Raw genomic sequence first — 18,815 nt, 5'->3', positions numbered from 1 at the left:
TTTGACATCTCCCATATGTGATGTTTCACTTTTCCCTTGCTGCTTTCAGAATTTTCTCTTTATCTTTGGCATTTGGCATTCTGCATATGATGTGTCTTGAGGTAGGTCTATTTATATTTATTATAATTGGGATACACTGTGTTTCCTGAACACACATATTCATGTCTTTCATGAGAGCTGGGAAATTTTCGGCCATTATTTCCTCAAACACTCTTTTTGCCCCTTTCCATTCTTGTCTCCTACTGGAATTCCCACAGCATATATGTTGGTGCACTTCATGTTATCATTCAACTCTCTGAGGCCCTGCTAAATATTTTTCATTCTTTTCTCTCTTTGTTCTTCTTTCTCTTCAATTTCAGTTGTTCTTCCCTTTACACCACTGATTCTTTTTTCCATGATTTCAAATCTGCTATTGTGTGCCTCTACTTTAATTGAAAAAAACTTATTGACATATATATATTCATGTATGAATGACATATAAACAATAATAGTAAAAGTTACGAACTAACAAAACAAACATGCATAACATCATACAGGGCTCCCAATAGACCCTTACATCTATGGCCAATTAATTTTTTTTCTTTTTTTTAGGAGTTACTAGGGATTGAACACAAGACCTCATACATGGGAAACAGGCACTCTACCACTGACCTATATACACTCACCTACGGCCAATTAATTTTTGTAATTTTTTGCTCTATGGTATTTTTAATCTCACTTATTGTGTCTTTCATTTCCATAAGCTGTTATTTTCCATCCCAGATTTCAAATTTTTCTTTGTGCTCACTTAATATCTTCTTTTTTTTTTTTAAAAAAAGATTTATTTATTTATTTAATTTCCCCCCCTCTCCTGGTTGTCTGTTCTTGGTGTCTATTTGTTGTGTCTTGTTTCTTTGTCCGCTTCTGTTGTCGTCAGCGGCACGGGAAGTGTGGGTGGCACCATTCCTGGGCAGGCTGCTCTTTCTTTTCACACTGGGCGGCTCGGCTCTCCTTACGGGGCGCACTCCTTGTGCGTGGGGCTCCCCCACGCGGGGGACACCCCTGCGTGGCAAGGCACTCCCTGCGCGCATCAGCACTGCGCATGGGCCAGCTCCACACGGGTCAAGGAGGCCCGGGGTTTGAACCGCGGACCTCCCATATGGTAGACGGACGCCCTAACCACTGGGCCAAAGTCCGTTTCCCAATATCTTCTTTTTTTTTTTTTTTTTTTTTTTTTTTAATTTTTTTATTTTTTATTGACTTTGTAATAATATTACATTAAAAATATATATGTGAGGTCCCATTCAACCCCACCCCCCCACCCCCCCTCTCCCCCCCCCCAACAACACTCGTTCCCATCATCATGACACATCCATTGGATTTGGTAAGTACATCTTTGGGCACCTCTGCACCTCATATACATTGGTTCACATCATGGCCCATACTCTCCTCTATTCCATCATGTAGGCCCTGTGAGGATTTACAATGTCCGGTGATTACCTCTGAAGCACCATCCAGGGCAGCTCCATGTCCCGAAGACGCTTCCACCTCTCATCTCTTCCTGCCTTTCCCCATACCCTTTGTCCATTATGTCCACTTTTCCCAATCCAATGCCACCTCTTCTATGTGGACATTGGATTGGTTGTGTCCATTGCACCTCTATGTCAAGAGGAGGCTCAGATTCCACCTGGATGCTGGATGCAATCCTCCCATTTTCAGTTGTAATCACTCTAGGCTCCATGGTGTGGTGGTTGTCCTTCTTCAACTCCATCTTAGCTGAGTGTGGTAAGTCCAATAAATCCCAAATATCTTCTTAATGTCTTTTATTTTCTTAGCTATGTTGTCTTCAACTCCATGATTAGACTTAGGACATTCATATGAACCTCATTATTTAGCTGTTTCACGTCCTGTGTCTCATCTGGAAATTTGATTTGTTCCTTTGCCTGAATCATAGCTTCCTTTTTTCTTTGTATGGTCTGTAATTTTTGGCTGATGTCTAGGAATCTGATTCTGATGCCAAGTTTACTCTGTTGTTCAGTTTCTCTCTCTTGCCTAGGGATTTACTGTTAAGTAGCTATATGCTATCATGTTCTTTGACTCTTGGTTAAACTTGTTCTAGATATTTAGGATTGTCCCACTTAACTGCTCAAGACAGGGCTAAGGACCCAGTAATGGGGTGCAGGACAGTTTCCAAGGATGTTGGCAGTAAAGGCGCCTGCTTGCCTCTTTATTTTTTCTTTTTGTGCACTTTTCTGGTCTTGCCAGCAGATGGTGCCCCTAGGCAGACCTCACAGTTGAGACCCCAAGTGCTAGAGGGAAATGCATTCAGTGTAACTCCTCAGGCAGGTGGGCAGCTCAGAAGCAATCTTCTCCAGGATGGCCAAGCCACAAACTTTCTCAGAGCCTGTTCTCAACCCCTGGCCAGCCACACCCTCCCTCTGTCACTTCAGCAACCGGCCTGGGGAACTAGGGAGGATGCTTGAGCAAATTATCTTTTGCTCCCTGCTGGCTCTCATGGCAAACAATGTCATGTCCCAGTCCAACCTAGCCATGAAGTATGAGACTCCTCCAATGTAGCAGGACCAAGTTTGCTGGTCAAAATCTAAATTTGCTGGAGGCTATGTCCCTCTCTCTTCCCTTTCCTTGGGGAGAAGGGCCCCTGCAATCCCCAGTCCGCAGCCACTGCAGTACACAGCCGATGCAGTCAACAGTCTACTGTTTACTCCATAGGTGGGGGAAGGGTGCCTGCTGCTTCTTTTGCAGCTCTTCTTCAGCCAGCTGAGACTCCTTTCCTTTGCCCCTCTCTTCTGGGTGGTATCTCGCCTTCCTCTGGTGTCCTGAGCCCCACAGCAGCCCCTTAGACGGTCTCTGCCTGTACTCTATTTTTTCTGGAGAAATGATCCCTCCATCTCTCTAATTCTCGATCTTCCCAAAAGTCTCCGTAATTTTTTAACTATTTTTAAATAAGTTATGGATTACAGAAAAGTTACATTAAAAAACACAGGGAATCCCCATATACCAACCCCCCCCCCTCACAAATGTACCACACTACTGTAATGGCATCTTACATTAGTGTCCCCTTACAAATGTACCACACTAATGTAATGACATCTTACATTAGTATGGTACATTTGTTACAATTGAATATTGAAGCACTGCTACTAACCATGGTCTATAGTTTACATTACGGCTTACACTTTGCACCATACAATTTTGTAGGGCTCCTTGTACTGTACTGAACTTAAAGATAGCCTGAGATACAGTATGTCACAAGTCTGAGTCAGTCTTTTACCAGTCCATTGTACAGCCACTGATTTCAGATGCCTAGGTGGCTGCTTTTTGCTGATAGTGCCAATGCAGATCTTACAATAGGGCAAGAATTGTAATCCCTTGGCTGCCTAAGAGAATTTTAACAATTGAACAGATGATGATGGGGATATGAAGGGCTGGGAAAGAACTCATCTTCTGGATATGCTTACTGCCATCTATTTGTTTCATCTTTAAAAATTATGGCCCAAAAAGCAAAAGAGTATCTACAACTGCAAACAAAAAGATCCTTCCATCTGCCCCATAAAATCTAAGCCCCCTCTCAATCTGAAGCAGAACAGGCATCACCATTCCAAAATCCTCAAAATTGAGGAATGAACAAACATAAGACAGGAATGCAACTGTGGACCAAAGTAGGCTTATTATTACTGTGGTAATGGAAGAACTAGTAACACTGATATAAAGATAGTGGTTACCAGAGATCCTGAGAGAAAGGGGAGGGATGAATAGGGGGAACACAGGGCATTTTTAGGGTATTGGAATTGTTCTGCATGATATTGCAATGATGGATGCAGGCCATTATACAATTTGTCAAAACCTATATAATGTGTGGTGCAAAGTGTAAACCATAATATAAACTATTGACCACGGTTACTAGCAATGTTTCAATATCCGTTCAAGTGATGCACAAAAGTCTATATTAATGTTACCGTGAAAGTCCAAAATGCTTACAATGAATTTTCATCGTTTTGCTTTGACCTTGCCAGCTCCCAGAACTGTAGACTCCTCCTTTAGGATGGTCTCAACCTCAGTCTAGACACTTTAACACCTAATTAAACATCTTCTCATTGATGTTATCAATGCTCAAGCGAAAAAGCCTCCTTTCCCATATCTTTAACACAAGGTGTATGTGGGAAAGGGGGGAAAGATAAGAAGGAACTGAACATGAGAGACAAGGTTAAGAAGAAGGGATAGCAAGTAAGATCACACCAATAACACGATCTTATTCTCTAGGCTCCTGAACTGAAAGGAATGGAAAGGGTAGGATGGGTAAGATGCCAAACTCTGAAAAACATGACTTATCCCAAGCTGGGTTTTCCAAAGAGGCTGGATACTTTAATTGTTCTGAATTCCTGGCCACATATACTCAAGTTAAATTAAGTACCAAAATGGATACCAGAAGCTGGCCAATTATTTTGTATTATCAGTGCCTACTACATTTCCTGACCACTAGGGCAGAAAATGGAACTGATTATAACTTCTATTTGATACAATACTTGAGTAGGTGAGCTTTGTGTGAAAACAGAGGAAGAAGTCATTCAAAGAATTACAGTACAGCATCTATAACTTAAATATCCAAGTAAATCTGAACTATTTCTAATAGTTCACTTCTCATGATATAAATACTGAGGGAGAAAAACAAATACTTCAAAAAGCAACAATAATCCTTTATAGATAGATCCCTAAATAACTAATGTAATCCTTGCAAGAGCTCCATGACGTAGGCAAGGGAGATGAATGACTAACATGTAAAAATACTCTATAAGTGGCAAAACATGACCCAAAAATACATATGAGATTGTCATTAGAATTCTAATATTAGCCTTTGGTACTGATGACTGTACTTATGAAGCTTTTCTTTCAAATTGAAACATAGCCTAGTATTGTAGATTGCCTGAGATTACCTCCTGAGAGCCTCCTTGTTGCTCAAATGTGGCCTCTCTCTAAACCAAACTCAGCATATAAATGCATTACCTTCCCCCTGGTGTGGGACATGACTCCCAGGGATAAGTCTCCCTGGCACTGAGGGATTACCACCAAGTATCAGCTATCAATGCAACTGGAAAAAGACCTTGAACAAAAGGGGGAAAGGGTAAAGACAAATGAGCTTATATGGCTACAAGACTTCAAAATGAGTTGGGAGGTCATTCCAGAGGTTATGCTTATACACATCTCAGGATGATCTCATTGACTGACACAGTAAATATTGCCTCAAAGAGTAGGACTTCTGAAGGCTCTGGAGATGTTCAGGCACTACAGCAAGGTTGACAGTTCAGGAGTTTGTGCTCCCCAGTGTGACAGAGTTGAACTCAGTCGTGGTTTCCCTACATATGGCTCTTCTGCCCCTTCTATTTGAATCTATAGTTAGTACCAGAGTTGATAGGTTTATGCCTAAGAGACTTAAATCTTTGGGCTTTTCATGTGCCAGTCAGGCCCTGAATCTCAACAGAGTTGCAACACATACTCTCCTGTTCATTGGACTCACCCAGGACAACTAAAAAGGAAATGATGATGGGCAATGACCATCCCAAGGAACAGAGAGAGTCTACAACTGTAAGCAAGAGAGTCCCATCCATATGCCCCATGGGATCTAAGCCCCCCTCTCAATTAGAGGCAGAGTGGGCATTACCATGCCAGAATCCTCAGGATGGGGGAATGAACGATGGACTAGAATAGACTTACTGGTATTCTTCTATAAAGTTATTGTTATTCTAGCAATGAAAGAACTTTTATCATTGATGTGGAGGCAGTGGCCACTGGAGGTTCTGAGGAGAGGGAGGGGGGGAAAAATAGATGTAATATGCAGTCATTTTGGGAACATCGGAATTGCCCTGAATGACACTGCAATGACAGATACAGGCCATTATATATCTTGTCATAACTTATAAAATTGTGCAGGAGAGAGTTTACACTATAATGTAAACTACAATCCACACTTAATGGCAATGGGAATCCCCTACATTTCTTATGTATCGTTTATGTAATCTAAGTATCTTTAAAAAATAAAAATTAAAAATTCCCATATTTGAGGTGAGAAAGCAAAGACACAGAAGTTAGTGCAGTCTACCTAAGGCTGGGATTTTTCATTCCTAGCCCTCAGTTTTTTCTACCACACCACACCAACTCTCCATGACTCTGCTCCAGTAGCTGTTCCAATAGAGACCAGACAAGCAATGCTTGTCACAAAAGCTGCAGACATGCAGGATACAGGTCTGAGCTTGAACTAGTTGACATCTCAGATCCATTCCTTTCGAAAGCCTTTCTTTCTGGGTTCAAACCCTGGTTCTACACTTACTAGTTGCCTGACCTTGGGCAAGTCACTTAACGACTCTGACTCAGTTGCTTCATCTGCAAAATGGGGATAATAAGGAATAACAGTGCCTATGTCAGAGGGGTACTGTGAGGATTAAATGAGTTAGAAAACATAAAGCCCATAGAATCATTATTCTATGATTATTAAAGTACTAATTAAAAGACTCTTCTATAAAGACTATTTCACATGCTCTATCTATATTATACTATATATATTAGATATAATATAGATACAGGTATACTATAGACATACTGTAGAGCCCTTACTAAAATACATATCATTCTAGGATATATATTTTGCATTATATGTTATATATTATTATGTATATATTAGCAATCATTATACTAAAATGTGAAAATGAATACTCTTGAAACACTCAAAAATGTATATATTTGACTTTATACAGTGCCCCAATTAAATACATTTTGTTAAAATGTTAAAATCAAAGACTTTCTTCATTCTGGCATCTGTTCTGCAAACAGCAGTGTATCCTAAACTACTAGGATTGTGGCTGAGAAGACAAGCAAAGACCTCCCATACATGGAGAAATGATGACCCCCAATGGTTGAACACAAGCATTTGCACCTCCCACTCTCTCCACCTCACAAGGGGCACATCATAGCTACCCTGGCCCTGCTGCTGCACCACTAGGACACCTGCACACTCTGAAGCAATTATGCTCTCAGTCTTGATGGCTATTAGAATGAAGTTGTGGTTCTAATTGTATTTGCTCAATAGATGTTAACAATGTCATGGAAGGCTAGGAAGAATATGGATGAGAGAAATTTTAAGAGTTGATAGTCATATGAGAATCAGGAGGGATTTCAGATCAGGTTGCAAAGCTGTAATAGTGGGCAAAATAGTGAAAAAGAGCTAGAAACAAGCAAAGTCTATTTTTTCCAATAGAAAAATAGCTGACCAGTAGGAAGAGTATTTATATTTATGGAAAAAAAATAAAGATTATTATAAATGTAATTAATACCAGTGAATTATATACTTGAAAGTGGTTAAAATGGAACTTTTAAAGTTGTATAGATTTTACTACAGAAAAATGGTGGTTTTTTTTTTAATTGGGGGGGGAAGAGTATTTATGAGTATATTTATTCTAGAAAGCAAATATTTCACTGCTGTACCAAGTCTACACTGTGGCATGTCTGAGCTATTCTGCACATGTCCTATTTTCTTGCAAAATCAAAGGAAAATAAAGTGGAAGGCTTCATTGCAGTCTCTCTCCTCTTTTCTTACCACTATAGATGAGTTTCTCTATTCTCTACCGGTAAGGAAGAAGAGAATAAAAGTTTGGGGAAAAAAAAAAAATAAGACTTTGGAACTAGACTGCCTGGCTTCAAATCTTAACTCTATCACTTACAGACAATCTAATTCCTTTGTATTACTTAACTTCTCTGTACCTTGACTTCCTTATTTATAAGTAAGGAATAATAATTGGATCCACAATGAAGGGTGCACATTTCACGGTGGCTTTGGGCTTTGCCATGTAACTTGCTTTGGCTAATGGGACATTAGCTAATAAAATGCAGACAGAAGTTTGAAAAAGACTTGCACCTTAGGGTTTTCCCTCTTTCTTGCTTCTTTTGCAATCCAGCCACCATGTTAAGAAGCCCAGGCTAGCCTGCTGGGAACATGTGGCCCAGCAAATAGCCAGCACAAACATCCAGTCTTTTGAGTAAGGCTCAGAACATCTAGCCCTAGTCAAGATACCAGATGACTACAGTACCCCAGGCAAGGCCAGCACAAGAACTGCCCAGCTGAGCCCAGTCCAAACTGATGATCCACAGAATTGTAAGCAAATAAAATTATCAGTTTAAACCATTAAATTTTGAGGTGTTTTTTTTTTTCTTACTTTCTTTAAAAATTTACATTAAAAAAATATGAAGTCCCCATATACTCCCCTTCTTCTGGAGAGTATAGACTACAATGTTTACCACTGTCCATGGGGTGATTTTCAATGTAGCAATAGCTAACTGATATACAAACTACACATATTTTAGTAGCATTCATATTTTTACCAAGTTAGAGTTGCCATTTATTAAAATATATTTTTAAAACATTAATGAAGAATAATTATTAAAATAATTGCTTAAACTTGTACAAAATTTTGTGTTTTTAAAGTTCTTTCATGAACCTTAAAGCAGTTCACAAGGCATGGTCTGCTGACCCCTGAGGGTTTCTGAGGCTCAAACTATTTTTATAATAATACTAAAATGTTATCTGCATTTTTCACAGTGTTGACATTTGCACTAATGATGCAAAAGCAATGATGATTAAAACTGTTGTCACCTTAGTACAAATTAATGCAGTGGCACCAAATTGTACTAAGATGCTGTATTCTCTCCCATACACTCATATTTTTTAAAAAACAAGAGATTTCCATTAAGAATAACCTTACTGAAGCAGTAAAAACATTAACTGTATTAAATCTCAGCCCCGAGTACATGTCTTTTTAATATTTGTGGAACAAAATGGGAAGTATGCGTAAAGCACTTTTGTTGCACACCTGTGACTGAGTTACAAGCTGAATTACTCTTTTTGTTCATTTGTTTTCATAGAAGAGCATTTTTACTTGAAAGAACACTGACAAACTATGATTATTTAGACTTGGATATTTAGCAAAAATTTTCTCCAAATTGAACAAAATGAATTTGTCACTTCAAGGGTAACACTGACAGTATTTGTTGTCAACGACAAATCTGGGCTTGCAAGCAAAGAATAGAATTTTGGAAAACTTATATCTGCCACCATGAGCTTGATAGCTTTCCAAAACATAAAGATTTTCCTGATGTGATCACTAGTGATATTAAGGAATGTGATTTTTCTGATCTTGTATAATGAAATGTGTCAACATTTAGAAGATGTTTATAATTCAGTGACCCAATATTTTCCAAATGACCGATGCTTGATGTTACAAATTCATGCATGGGAAAAATACCCATTCAAAATATAAAACAGACCAACTGATTAAAATGTAACAGAGTACAAAAAGTTCTCTGATATGGTTTCAGATTCCACATGCAACCAATTAAGAAACTACCACTTGTCCAGTTTTAGAGGAATATCAGAGAGCATCTTCAATTATCTGAAAGGCTATTAAAATACTTCTCCTTTATTCAACTACTTATCTGTGAGGCTGCATTGTCCTCATATAGTTCAACCAAAATAACTCATCAAAACAGACAATGCAGAAGCAAACATTAAAAAGATTTGCAAAGACAGTAAAGCAAAGCAACTCTTCTCGCAAAAATTTATTTTCTAAATAATTATTTTCCATAAAAATATTTTATTTATGGTAAGATGCAATGGGTTCATTACTATTATTTTTAATGAATTAATAAGGAAATATTAACACTGTAAAAGTGTCCTGAGACTAAAATGTTACAGAACCACTGTAACCTGATATCAGTTTCTGGGAGGTAGACAGAACTGTTTTACCTACTTTCTACAAATTAATAAATAGGTTTGCAAAGTTAAGTAACTTGCCCAAGAGCCCCAGAGCAGTGTTCATAACAACCCTGACTACACATCAGAAACACCTGGGAGCTTTTAAAAATACCTATTATTTGTAATGGGATCGGGCCAAGGCATGGTTCTCACATGTGTAGCCAGGGCTGAGAACAACTATCTTAGAAAGTAACAGGCAAATAAATGATTCAGTTTCAAGTTTCCCCAACACTAATTTGATGAAAAAGTCAACAAAATATACATTTTCTTTTATATCTAGACTACATTACTGTAGGTACTGAATCACACAAAAACCACACAAAGTTAAACAAGAAAAATTCTACAGGATTTAATTTTACTTACAGGATTCTTGCTTTGCCACTCAATGGGACAATTGTAATCTTGCATGATCCAGGGATGGCTCAATAGATTTTTCACAGAAATCCGTTTCTTTGGGTCCACCTAGTGGCCATTGAAAAATAGCTACAGATAAACATTTCAAATAGAGAACATCGAACACCTTTCCTTCTGAGAACTCAAAATTCACCAGAACAGATGTAAAGTTTATAATCATAAAAATGTTGTCAAAGACCTTAAAATGGCCTTGGAGTAAATTCTTTTAAAAATGCAACAGAAGCAAGAAAACTATAGCAACCAACCAGGCTTAGAAGATAAATATTTAACAAACATGAACTTCATTGGTATGGACATTATTCATGAAGTTCAGTCACTCTATTGTATGATGTAATAGTCTTTTGCTGGAAAACCTATTCATAGGAAATATTCACCAATTTAATATTCAAACAGCCACAATACAGGGCATTCATATTGAATATGCAATCTCTACTTCCAATGAGCTTAAAATCACACAGAACAAGTTGAAAAGCATACTTTTCTTATCCATTTGTAATTTTCAAATGTGAGAGAAAAATTAATCAACAAAGATTTAAGTTTTCTGGAGTCTAAAGAAAAGGATGAGATGTTTTCAATCTCATTATGGAGATTTGGTGCTTTGGCCCTACTTAAAGTGGGTGAGCCTGAGGTAAATTACGAATAAAAAGTGGAAATAGCTTAATAGAGGAAAAAACTGAAGATATTTGGAATATGTAATAATGGGAAAAATACTGCACTAATAAAGTACTCATATTTTCAAATTATTTCCTATCAAGCTCATTTTATCCCCATAAAACCACACGCAATGAGGCCAGGCTCAGAACTCCCAATTTACAGATCAGAATCAGATGGCTTGCCTATCCATAGGGTAGATATTTAGACTTCAGCACCCCTATCTTTCACCCTCAGAGGCTCATTAAAACCCACTAAATCAGTGGCTTTCCAAAGTGTATTCTTGGGACCAGCATCATCAGCATCATCTGAAAGTTCAAATTCTCAGACTCATCCCATACCTACGCAATCAGACATTCTGAGAGTGGGGCCCAGTAATTTGTTTTAACAATCTCTTCCAGTAATTCTGTTACAAAAACTTTGAGAGTCACTGCTCTACATATTGGGGTCTACTCAATTGCATCATATAGTAAATACTGAATAAGTTGCAAGCATTCATTATTTACTATATACTTAATGTGCAAGAACAGGAGCAAGAAAATGGAAGAAAGTAGAGAAAACAGACAATGCTCAAGAAAAAAGAACGAGCACACCACCAGAATGAGGGGAAAAAGGGAGCTATTGCTTAATGGGTACACAGTTTCTGTTTGGGATGATGAAAACGTTTGATAATGGATGGCAGTAATGACAGCACATATTGGGAATGCAGTTGACACCACTAAATTGTGTATTTGAAAATGGGAAATTTTAGGTTGCATATACATTGAAAGAATTTTTTAAAAAGGTGAAAATGGTAAATTTTATTTTATGTTATAAATATATTACCGTAATAAACAAAACAACCACACCAGCAAAGATATATGAGAGAGGCCTAAAAAAATGTGCTTACAATATAATTTAGAAAGGGTCAAGTATAGGATATTTTCCAAGTGGACAGGATTAGGGGAAATTTCTTTAAGCTAATAGATAATGGTGTAACAGCACCATGAACATCCTTAAAATTTGGGTAATCAACCCTGCAATTCCACTTTTAGGTGATACACAAAAGAATTGAAAGCAGAGACTTGAATAGGTATATGTACACATCATAGAAGCATTATTCACAATAGCCAAAAAGTACAACCAACCCAAGTATCCATTCAACAAATGAATAGGTAAACAAAACATGGAATATTATTCAGTTGTAAAAGCAATGGAATTCTGATACATGCTATAACATGGATGAATCTTGAAGAGATCATGTTGAATGAAATAAACTGGACACAAAAGGACAAATACTGTATTATTTTACTTGTATCAAATACCCAGAATAAGCATAGAAGTACAAAGTAGATTATAGGTTACTAGGGGCTGGAAGGATGGGGGCTACACGTAGAATAGAGAGTTATTGCTTAATAGGTAAAGAGTTTCTGTTAAGGGTGATGAAAATTTTTGGTAATGGATAGTATTGATGGCAGCAAAATATTGTAAATGTGATTACTATCACTGAATTGAATACAGGAAAGTGGTTTAGAATTGCTAATTTTGTGTTATATATGTGTTACCACAATAAAAAAAATTTAAGTTGGATCAAAACAGTTGCCATAGCTGTTATTTAAAAATTAATTAAAATTATTTTTAAATTAATTTAAAATTTTACCTGTAACATTTGTTGGAGAAGCAGACTACTACTGGGAGAAAGCCACTGAGGAACCTCATATTTCCCTTTCTACAAAGAACAAAGAAAACATTTATCAGATTTAGGTTCATTCAGCCTTGACACAAACTTCTAAGGTAACAATATCCTGGAGGTTTACTTCCAAGCTTGAAGATTTTACTCCACTATAAGATTTGATAAACATTATTAATAACATAAGAAATTCATTTCTTGCCTTAAAGAACAAAACCCAGTGAATTAAATATCATTGTGACAATGACAACGATATTTATTTCACTGGGTTTTGTTCTTTAAAGCAAGAAATGGACCTCTAAATTACCTACATATGAGAGAAGGTCTGGAACACAGAAAATTTAAGAGTGGAAAACATAACTGTTACAGTGCATGAAATCCATGGTATGCACAAATATATATCAAGTGTACACTGTAGTCAATTTTTGTATTACAGAAGCAAATTTTAGTTTATAATCTCAGAGCAATTATCAGTTGGCAAAATGATATAGCAGAAAAGCATATTTAGTAGGATATAAACTATGATTAAAAACAGGTCACAGGGAAACAGATGTGGCTCAACTGATAAGAGTGTCCGCCTACCATATGGAGTGTCCAGGGTTCGATCCCCAGGGTCTCCTGATCCATGTGGTAGGCTGGCCCACACGCAGTACTGAGGCACTCAAGGAGTGCTGTGCCATGCAGGGGTGCCCCACGTTGGGGTGTCCCACGCACAAGGTATGCACCCCGCAAGGAGAGCCGCCCCGCATGAAAAAAGCACAGCCCACCCAGGAGTGGCACCACACACATGGAAAGCTGACACAGCAAGATGACACAAAAATAGAGAGACGCAGTTTCCCAGTGCCGCCAGGTAATGCAAGCAGACACAGAAGAACACACAGTGAATGGACAGAGAGAGCAGACAAGGGGAGGAAGGTGAAAGAAATAAATTAAATTAAATAGATTAAAATTAAAAAACAAGTCATAGGGGAGCAGATGTGGCTCAAAGAGTTGGGTACCCATCTCCCACATGGGAGGTCACGGGTTCAGTTCCCAAAGCCTCCAAAAGAAGACAAGCTGACACAACAAGCAGTGACAATGAGCAGACAGATGAGGGAGCCATCTCGGGGTGGGGCGGGGGGGGGGAACAAATCACATAATAAAGAGGTCATACAACTCAAAAATAAAAAGACAAGCAATCCAATTTAAAAATGGGCAAAAGACAATTAGACATTCTGCCAAATAGGAAATACAAATGGCCAAAAAGCACATGAAAAAAATGCAGAACATAACTAGCTATGAAGGAAATGTAGATTAAAAATACAATGAGGGAAGGAGAGTTGGCCCAATGAATAGGCATCCACCTACCACATGGGAGTTCCACGGTTCAAACCCCAGGCCTCCTGTGGAGCTGGCCCATGTGCAGCGCTGATGCGCGCAAAGAGTACCCTGCCATGCAGGGGTGTCCCCTGCGTAGGGGAGCCCCATGCGCAAGGAGTGCGCCCCGTAAGGAGAGCCACCCAGTGCAAAAGAAAAGTGCAGCCTGCCCAGGAATGGCGCCACGCACACGGAGAGCTGACACAGCAAGATGATGCAACAAAACGAGACACAGATTCCACTGATAAGGATAGAAGCAGTCATGGAAGAACACACAGCAAATGGACACAGAGAGCAGACAACTGGAGGGGGAAACGGGGAGAGAAATAAATTTAAAAATAATAATAATAAATCTTGAAAAAAAAATACAATCAGACACCATTTCACACCTTACAGAATGACCGTTATTTTTTAAAAAACTGTAAGTGCTGGAAAGGATATGGAGAAACAGGAACACTCTTTCACTGTTGGTGGGAATGAAGAATGGTATAGCCTCTGTGAAAGACAGTTTGGCTGTACTTCAAGAAGCTGCCATATGATCCAGCAATCCCACTGTAGCAGTTTGATATTATTGATGAATTCCAAAAAGAAATATGGATTATGTTGGTAAACTGATCTTTTCCTCTAGGCATATTAGATTATATTGGATTCATAGGTTTAACTGATTACGTAATTATGTAAACCTCTGCTCAAGGGTGGGGACTCAGATAAAAGGCATGGTAAAGGACAGAGTTAAGGGTTTTCTGATGTTGGAGTTTGATGCTGAAGTCTTAAGCTGGAGCCCTGGAAAGTAAGCTCACAGAGCAAAGAGAAGCAAGACCCTGGACAGGAGGAATCCAGGAAGCCTGAACCCTCACAGATGTCAGCAGCCATCTTGCACCAACAAGTGAAAATAGACTTTGGTGAGGGAAGTAATTTATGCTCTATGGCATGGTATCTTTAAGCTCCTACCCCAAATAAATACACTTTATAAAAAACAAGCAATTTCTGGTATTTAGCATCAGCACCCCTTTGGCTGACTAATGCACCCATTATGAGTAATATATTCAGAAGAACTGAAAACAAGGATGCAAACTGACATTTGTACACCAATATTTATAGCAGCATTACTCACAATTGCTAAAATATGGAAATAGCCGAAATGTCCATCAACAGATGAATGAATAAACAAAATGTGGTATATACACACAATGGAATACTATTCAGCTGTAAGAATAAATGAAATCAGGATGCATATGACAACATGGATGAACCTAGGAGATATATGTTGAGTTTTCAAAATAAGCCAGACACAAAAGGACAAATAATGTATGGTCTCACTAACATGAACTAAATATGATGAGTAAACTCATGGAGGCAAACTCTAGAGTACAGGTTACTAGGAAATAGAAAGTGGGTTGAGAATGGGAGATGATGCTTAATATATGTAGCTATATATGTGTGGAAATGAATAGAGTTGAGAGTAACACATAGTGAGTATAACTAACACTGCTGATTTATATATGTGATTACGGCTGAAAGAGGTAGTATGTGGAAGAAATGTCAATTGAAAGGACACTAGAGAATAATCTAGGGTATGTATAACAGTGATTTCGGGGGTGGATGAAGATTGTGGTTAATAGTATAAATATAAGAATGCTCTTCTTTCACAAAGTGCTAAGAATATGGGGATACATGGGAAAATTACAACTAATGTAATATATGGATGATGGTTAACAGTAATACTGCAATATTTTTGTAACAATGACAAGATTATTTTTCAATATTAAGGATTAACAACAGGGGGCATAAGAGGGTATGGAATTTTTCCCCTTGGAATAATAAAAAACTTTAAAAAATTACTAAGGTGAAGACAGCATAACTATGATGAAGATGAGAGCCATTGAGTATACACTTTGGATGGATTGTACAAAGCATGGGACTGTATAACATAGGGAATCCAGTGGTGAATGGTGGACTATGGTTAACAAGACAAAAATGAGAACATTTTCTCCTGAATGATAACAAATATATAATACTAATATAGGACATTCATAATTGGGTGGGGTGGGGGAAAAGTACACCAAATGTAAGATATGAGCTATAATTAGTAATACTATTTGAAGATGCTCTTTCATAGCTTATAGGTACTAGTCGTGGGGAGATGTTTGGGACCCTTGTATGATAATCTGCATGTTTGTTTTGTAAATTCACAAATTTTACATTTATTATTTATGTATGTTCATTATAAATGATATAATTCAATAAAATTTTATTTTAAAAAAATGAATAATATCTTCTACTAATAAAGAGAGAAACTGGCTGGTGTTTGGAAACATGGTAAGGCTGGGAACTTTTCACTTGTACATACGTCTATAGCTTTTGAATTTCAAATCATTAACATCAGTTCTTTTTTAAAAATTAAATTATTTTAAAATATTTATTACTTAGAATGAACCTACTGGTATCTTAGGCTCTGTTGAGAAAAACAGACAGCAAATCTTCCATGATGATTAAAATCCATGTGTCAACCTGACTAAGTTATGGTGTCTACTTGTTTGGTCAAGCAAGCCGTGGCTTTACTGTTACTGTGAGAGTATTTCATAAATGGAATTTAATCTACAGTTGATTGCATCTATGGCTGATTGCATCTACAATCAACAAAGGCTATTGCCCTCAGGACTCCTCATTCAATCAGCTGGAGGTCTTAATATGAGGATTTCATAAGTAAGAAAGAAGAATTTCTGCTTCCACTTCAGCCAGCCAGCTTCTCTGAGGGAATTCAACTTTACCTTAGAGTTTCCAGATTGAGGCCAGCCCTATGCAATTTGGGTTTTGCTGATCCCTATGGTTGTGTTAGACAATTCCTGTAATAAATCTTATACATATTAATTTTTTTAAAAAAGCAGGTCACATATCACCCATAATCAGAATGCAGTCATTGAAGGGAACTGATAAAAGTCACTTTCTAAAGCAGGACTTACTAAACCCAAGAACTTTGTTAACGAGTGTTAGAGACTAAAGAGGCAGATGTTTATAACCTAATGTACTCAGAAGCTATGGTTGCCAAGTAATCAACCAAGACAAGGGCTTGTTGAATACTAATACATGATAGGGCATCTCTTTATATACAGCCAGCCACATTCCCCCTCTTCCCCAATTCAGAAGAAATGATACAATAATTTCTCATAGTAGAGATTATGTTGTTTAATAATCCTAGAATAGGTAAATTATTTGAGAAAAATTTAGATTAATACCTATGTCAAAACATACTAAGTTAATTTCACCAGATTAAAGAGTTAAGTGCAATTTTTAAAAATTAAAATACTTAAACAAAGCTTTGGCAATTATTTTTAGAAACATGGGCCATTCTAGCCATGATAGCAAAACCAAAAATTATAAAGACTGATAGTTGACAAAATAAAAATTTGAACTTTCTGTACAGAAAACACCACTAACAAAGTTAATTAACAACAAACTGGGAAAAATCTTTTCCACCTAAATGACAAAAGAATAATATGCTTAATCACATAAAACTCTCACAAAGCATTAGATTTAGCTACCACCACCACCACCAAACTTATTCTTCCCATATTCCTGCTCATCTCAGCAAATGGTAAATGCATTCTATCAGTTGCTCAGGCCAAAAACTTGGAGCCATCTTTAACTCCACTTTCTCTCACACCCCACATCTAATCCATCAACAAACTCTATTGGCTCTATGTTCAAAATATATCCAGAATCAATTGTCACTACCTTCACCACTACCAACTCCCACCCAAGCTCGGACACCATGACTGTTCCCTACAGTCTATTCTCCACTTACCACCATGGATCATGTTTTTAAACATTGGGTCACATTCTAGAATAAAACTGTACCCTGAAGGCACCATGTTGAGTGAAATAAGCCAAACCCAAAAGGACAAATAGTATATAATCTCACTTAAATGAAATAAATTAAAATAAGCAAAGTCAGAGTCAGAAATTAGAATACAGGTTACCAGCGGCAGGGGTGGGGGTAGGAAATGGGGCATTAAATGCTTAATTAGTACAGAGTTTCTATTTGGGGTAATGGAAAAGTTTTGGTAATGGATGGTAGCGATGGTTATACAACACTGTAAATGTAATTAATATCAATGAACTGTATTTGAAAGTGCTTAAAATGGGAAATTTTACGTTGCATGTATGTTATCACAATAAAAACTAAAAAACATAGAACTATATAATACAAAGAGTGAAGCTTAATGTAAACTATGGACAACAGTTAATAATACAATTATAATACTGAGGATTATGCTGGTCCATCAATTGTAACAAAGGTACCACACTAACACAAAATATTAATAATAAGGGAAAATGTGGGGGGCAGTATATGGGAACTCTGTACTTTCTGCATGATTCTTTGGTAAATATACAATGCTCTAATTTTTAAAAAAGCAAAATGCAAAACAACATTGAGTCATGAAACTCCACTATTCAACACTCCAACAGCTTTTGAACTCATTCACAATGAATTCCAAACTCCTTACTATGCCAGCTTTGAGGACCTGCATTGTCTGTATCTCTACTTTCATGTCACTTTTTAATACCTCTCAAATGCAACCTCTTAATTCTCCCCCACTCACAAAACTATAGTCACGTGTCAATCACAGACCTGACTTAGGGCCTTTGTACTTGTTGTACTCTCTACCAACAAGACTTTCTCCAAATCCACTTAATAGTGAAGCGTCTTCTGACCATCTTTATAAATCGAAATCCCCCACAATCATTCTTGTTTTTTTAATAAAGATTTTATTCATTTATTTCTCCTCCTCCCACCACATTGTTTGCACTTGCTGTCTGCTCGTTGCGTACTCATCTATTTTTTAGGAGGCACCAGGAACCAAACCTGACTTCCCATGTGGGCAGGAGGCATCAATGGCTTAAGCCACCTCTGTTCCCACAATCGTT

General features: G+C 37.6%; 1 protein-coding gene across 3 annotated transcripts in view; it reads right to left on the bottom strand.

The window, feature by feature from the left end:
* Nucleotides 1-18,815, bottom strand: part of MELK (maternal embryonic leucine zipper kinase) — a 143,259-nt gene that overhangs the window by 53,098 nt on the left and 71,346 nt on the right. For all 3 annotated transcript variants that reach the window (XM_004457268.5, XM_004457270.5, XM_004457269.5), the window contains 2 exons: nt 12,501-12,569; nt 10,160-10,258 (listed from right to left, as the gene is read on the bottom strand). In XM_004457268.5, coding sequence (XP_004457325.1) covers nt 10,160-10,258; nt 12,501-12,569 — 168 coding nt within the window. The remainder of the gene's footprint in view (nt 1-10,159; nt 10,259-12,500; nt 12,570-18,815) is intronic.

Source organism: Dasypus novemcinctus, chromosome 8 (assembly GCF_030445035.2).
Source record: "Dasypus novemcinctus isolate mDasNov1 chromosome 8, mDasNov1.1.hap2, whole genome shotgun sequence".
Classification (NCBI taxonomy): Eukaryota; Metazoa; Chordata; class Mammalia; order Cingulata; family Dasypodidae; genus Dasypus; species Dasypus novemcinctus.
The sequence above is the reverse complement of the archived record's forward strand: the minus strand, read 5'-3'. Positions and strand labels throughout refer to the sequence as shown.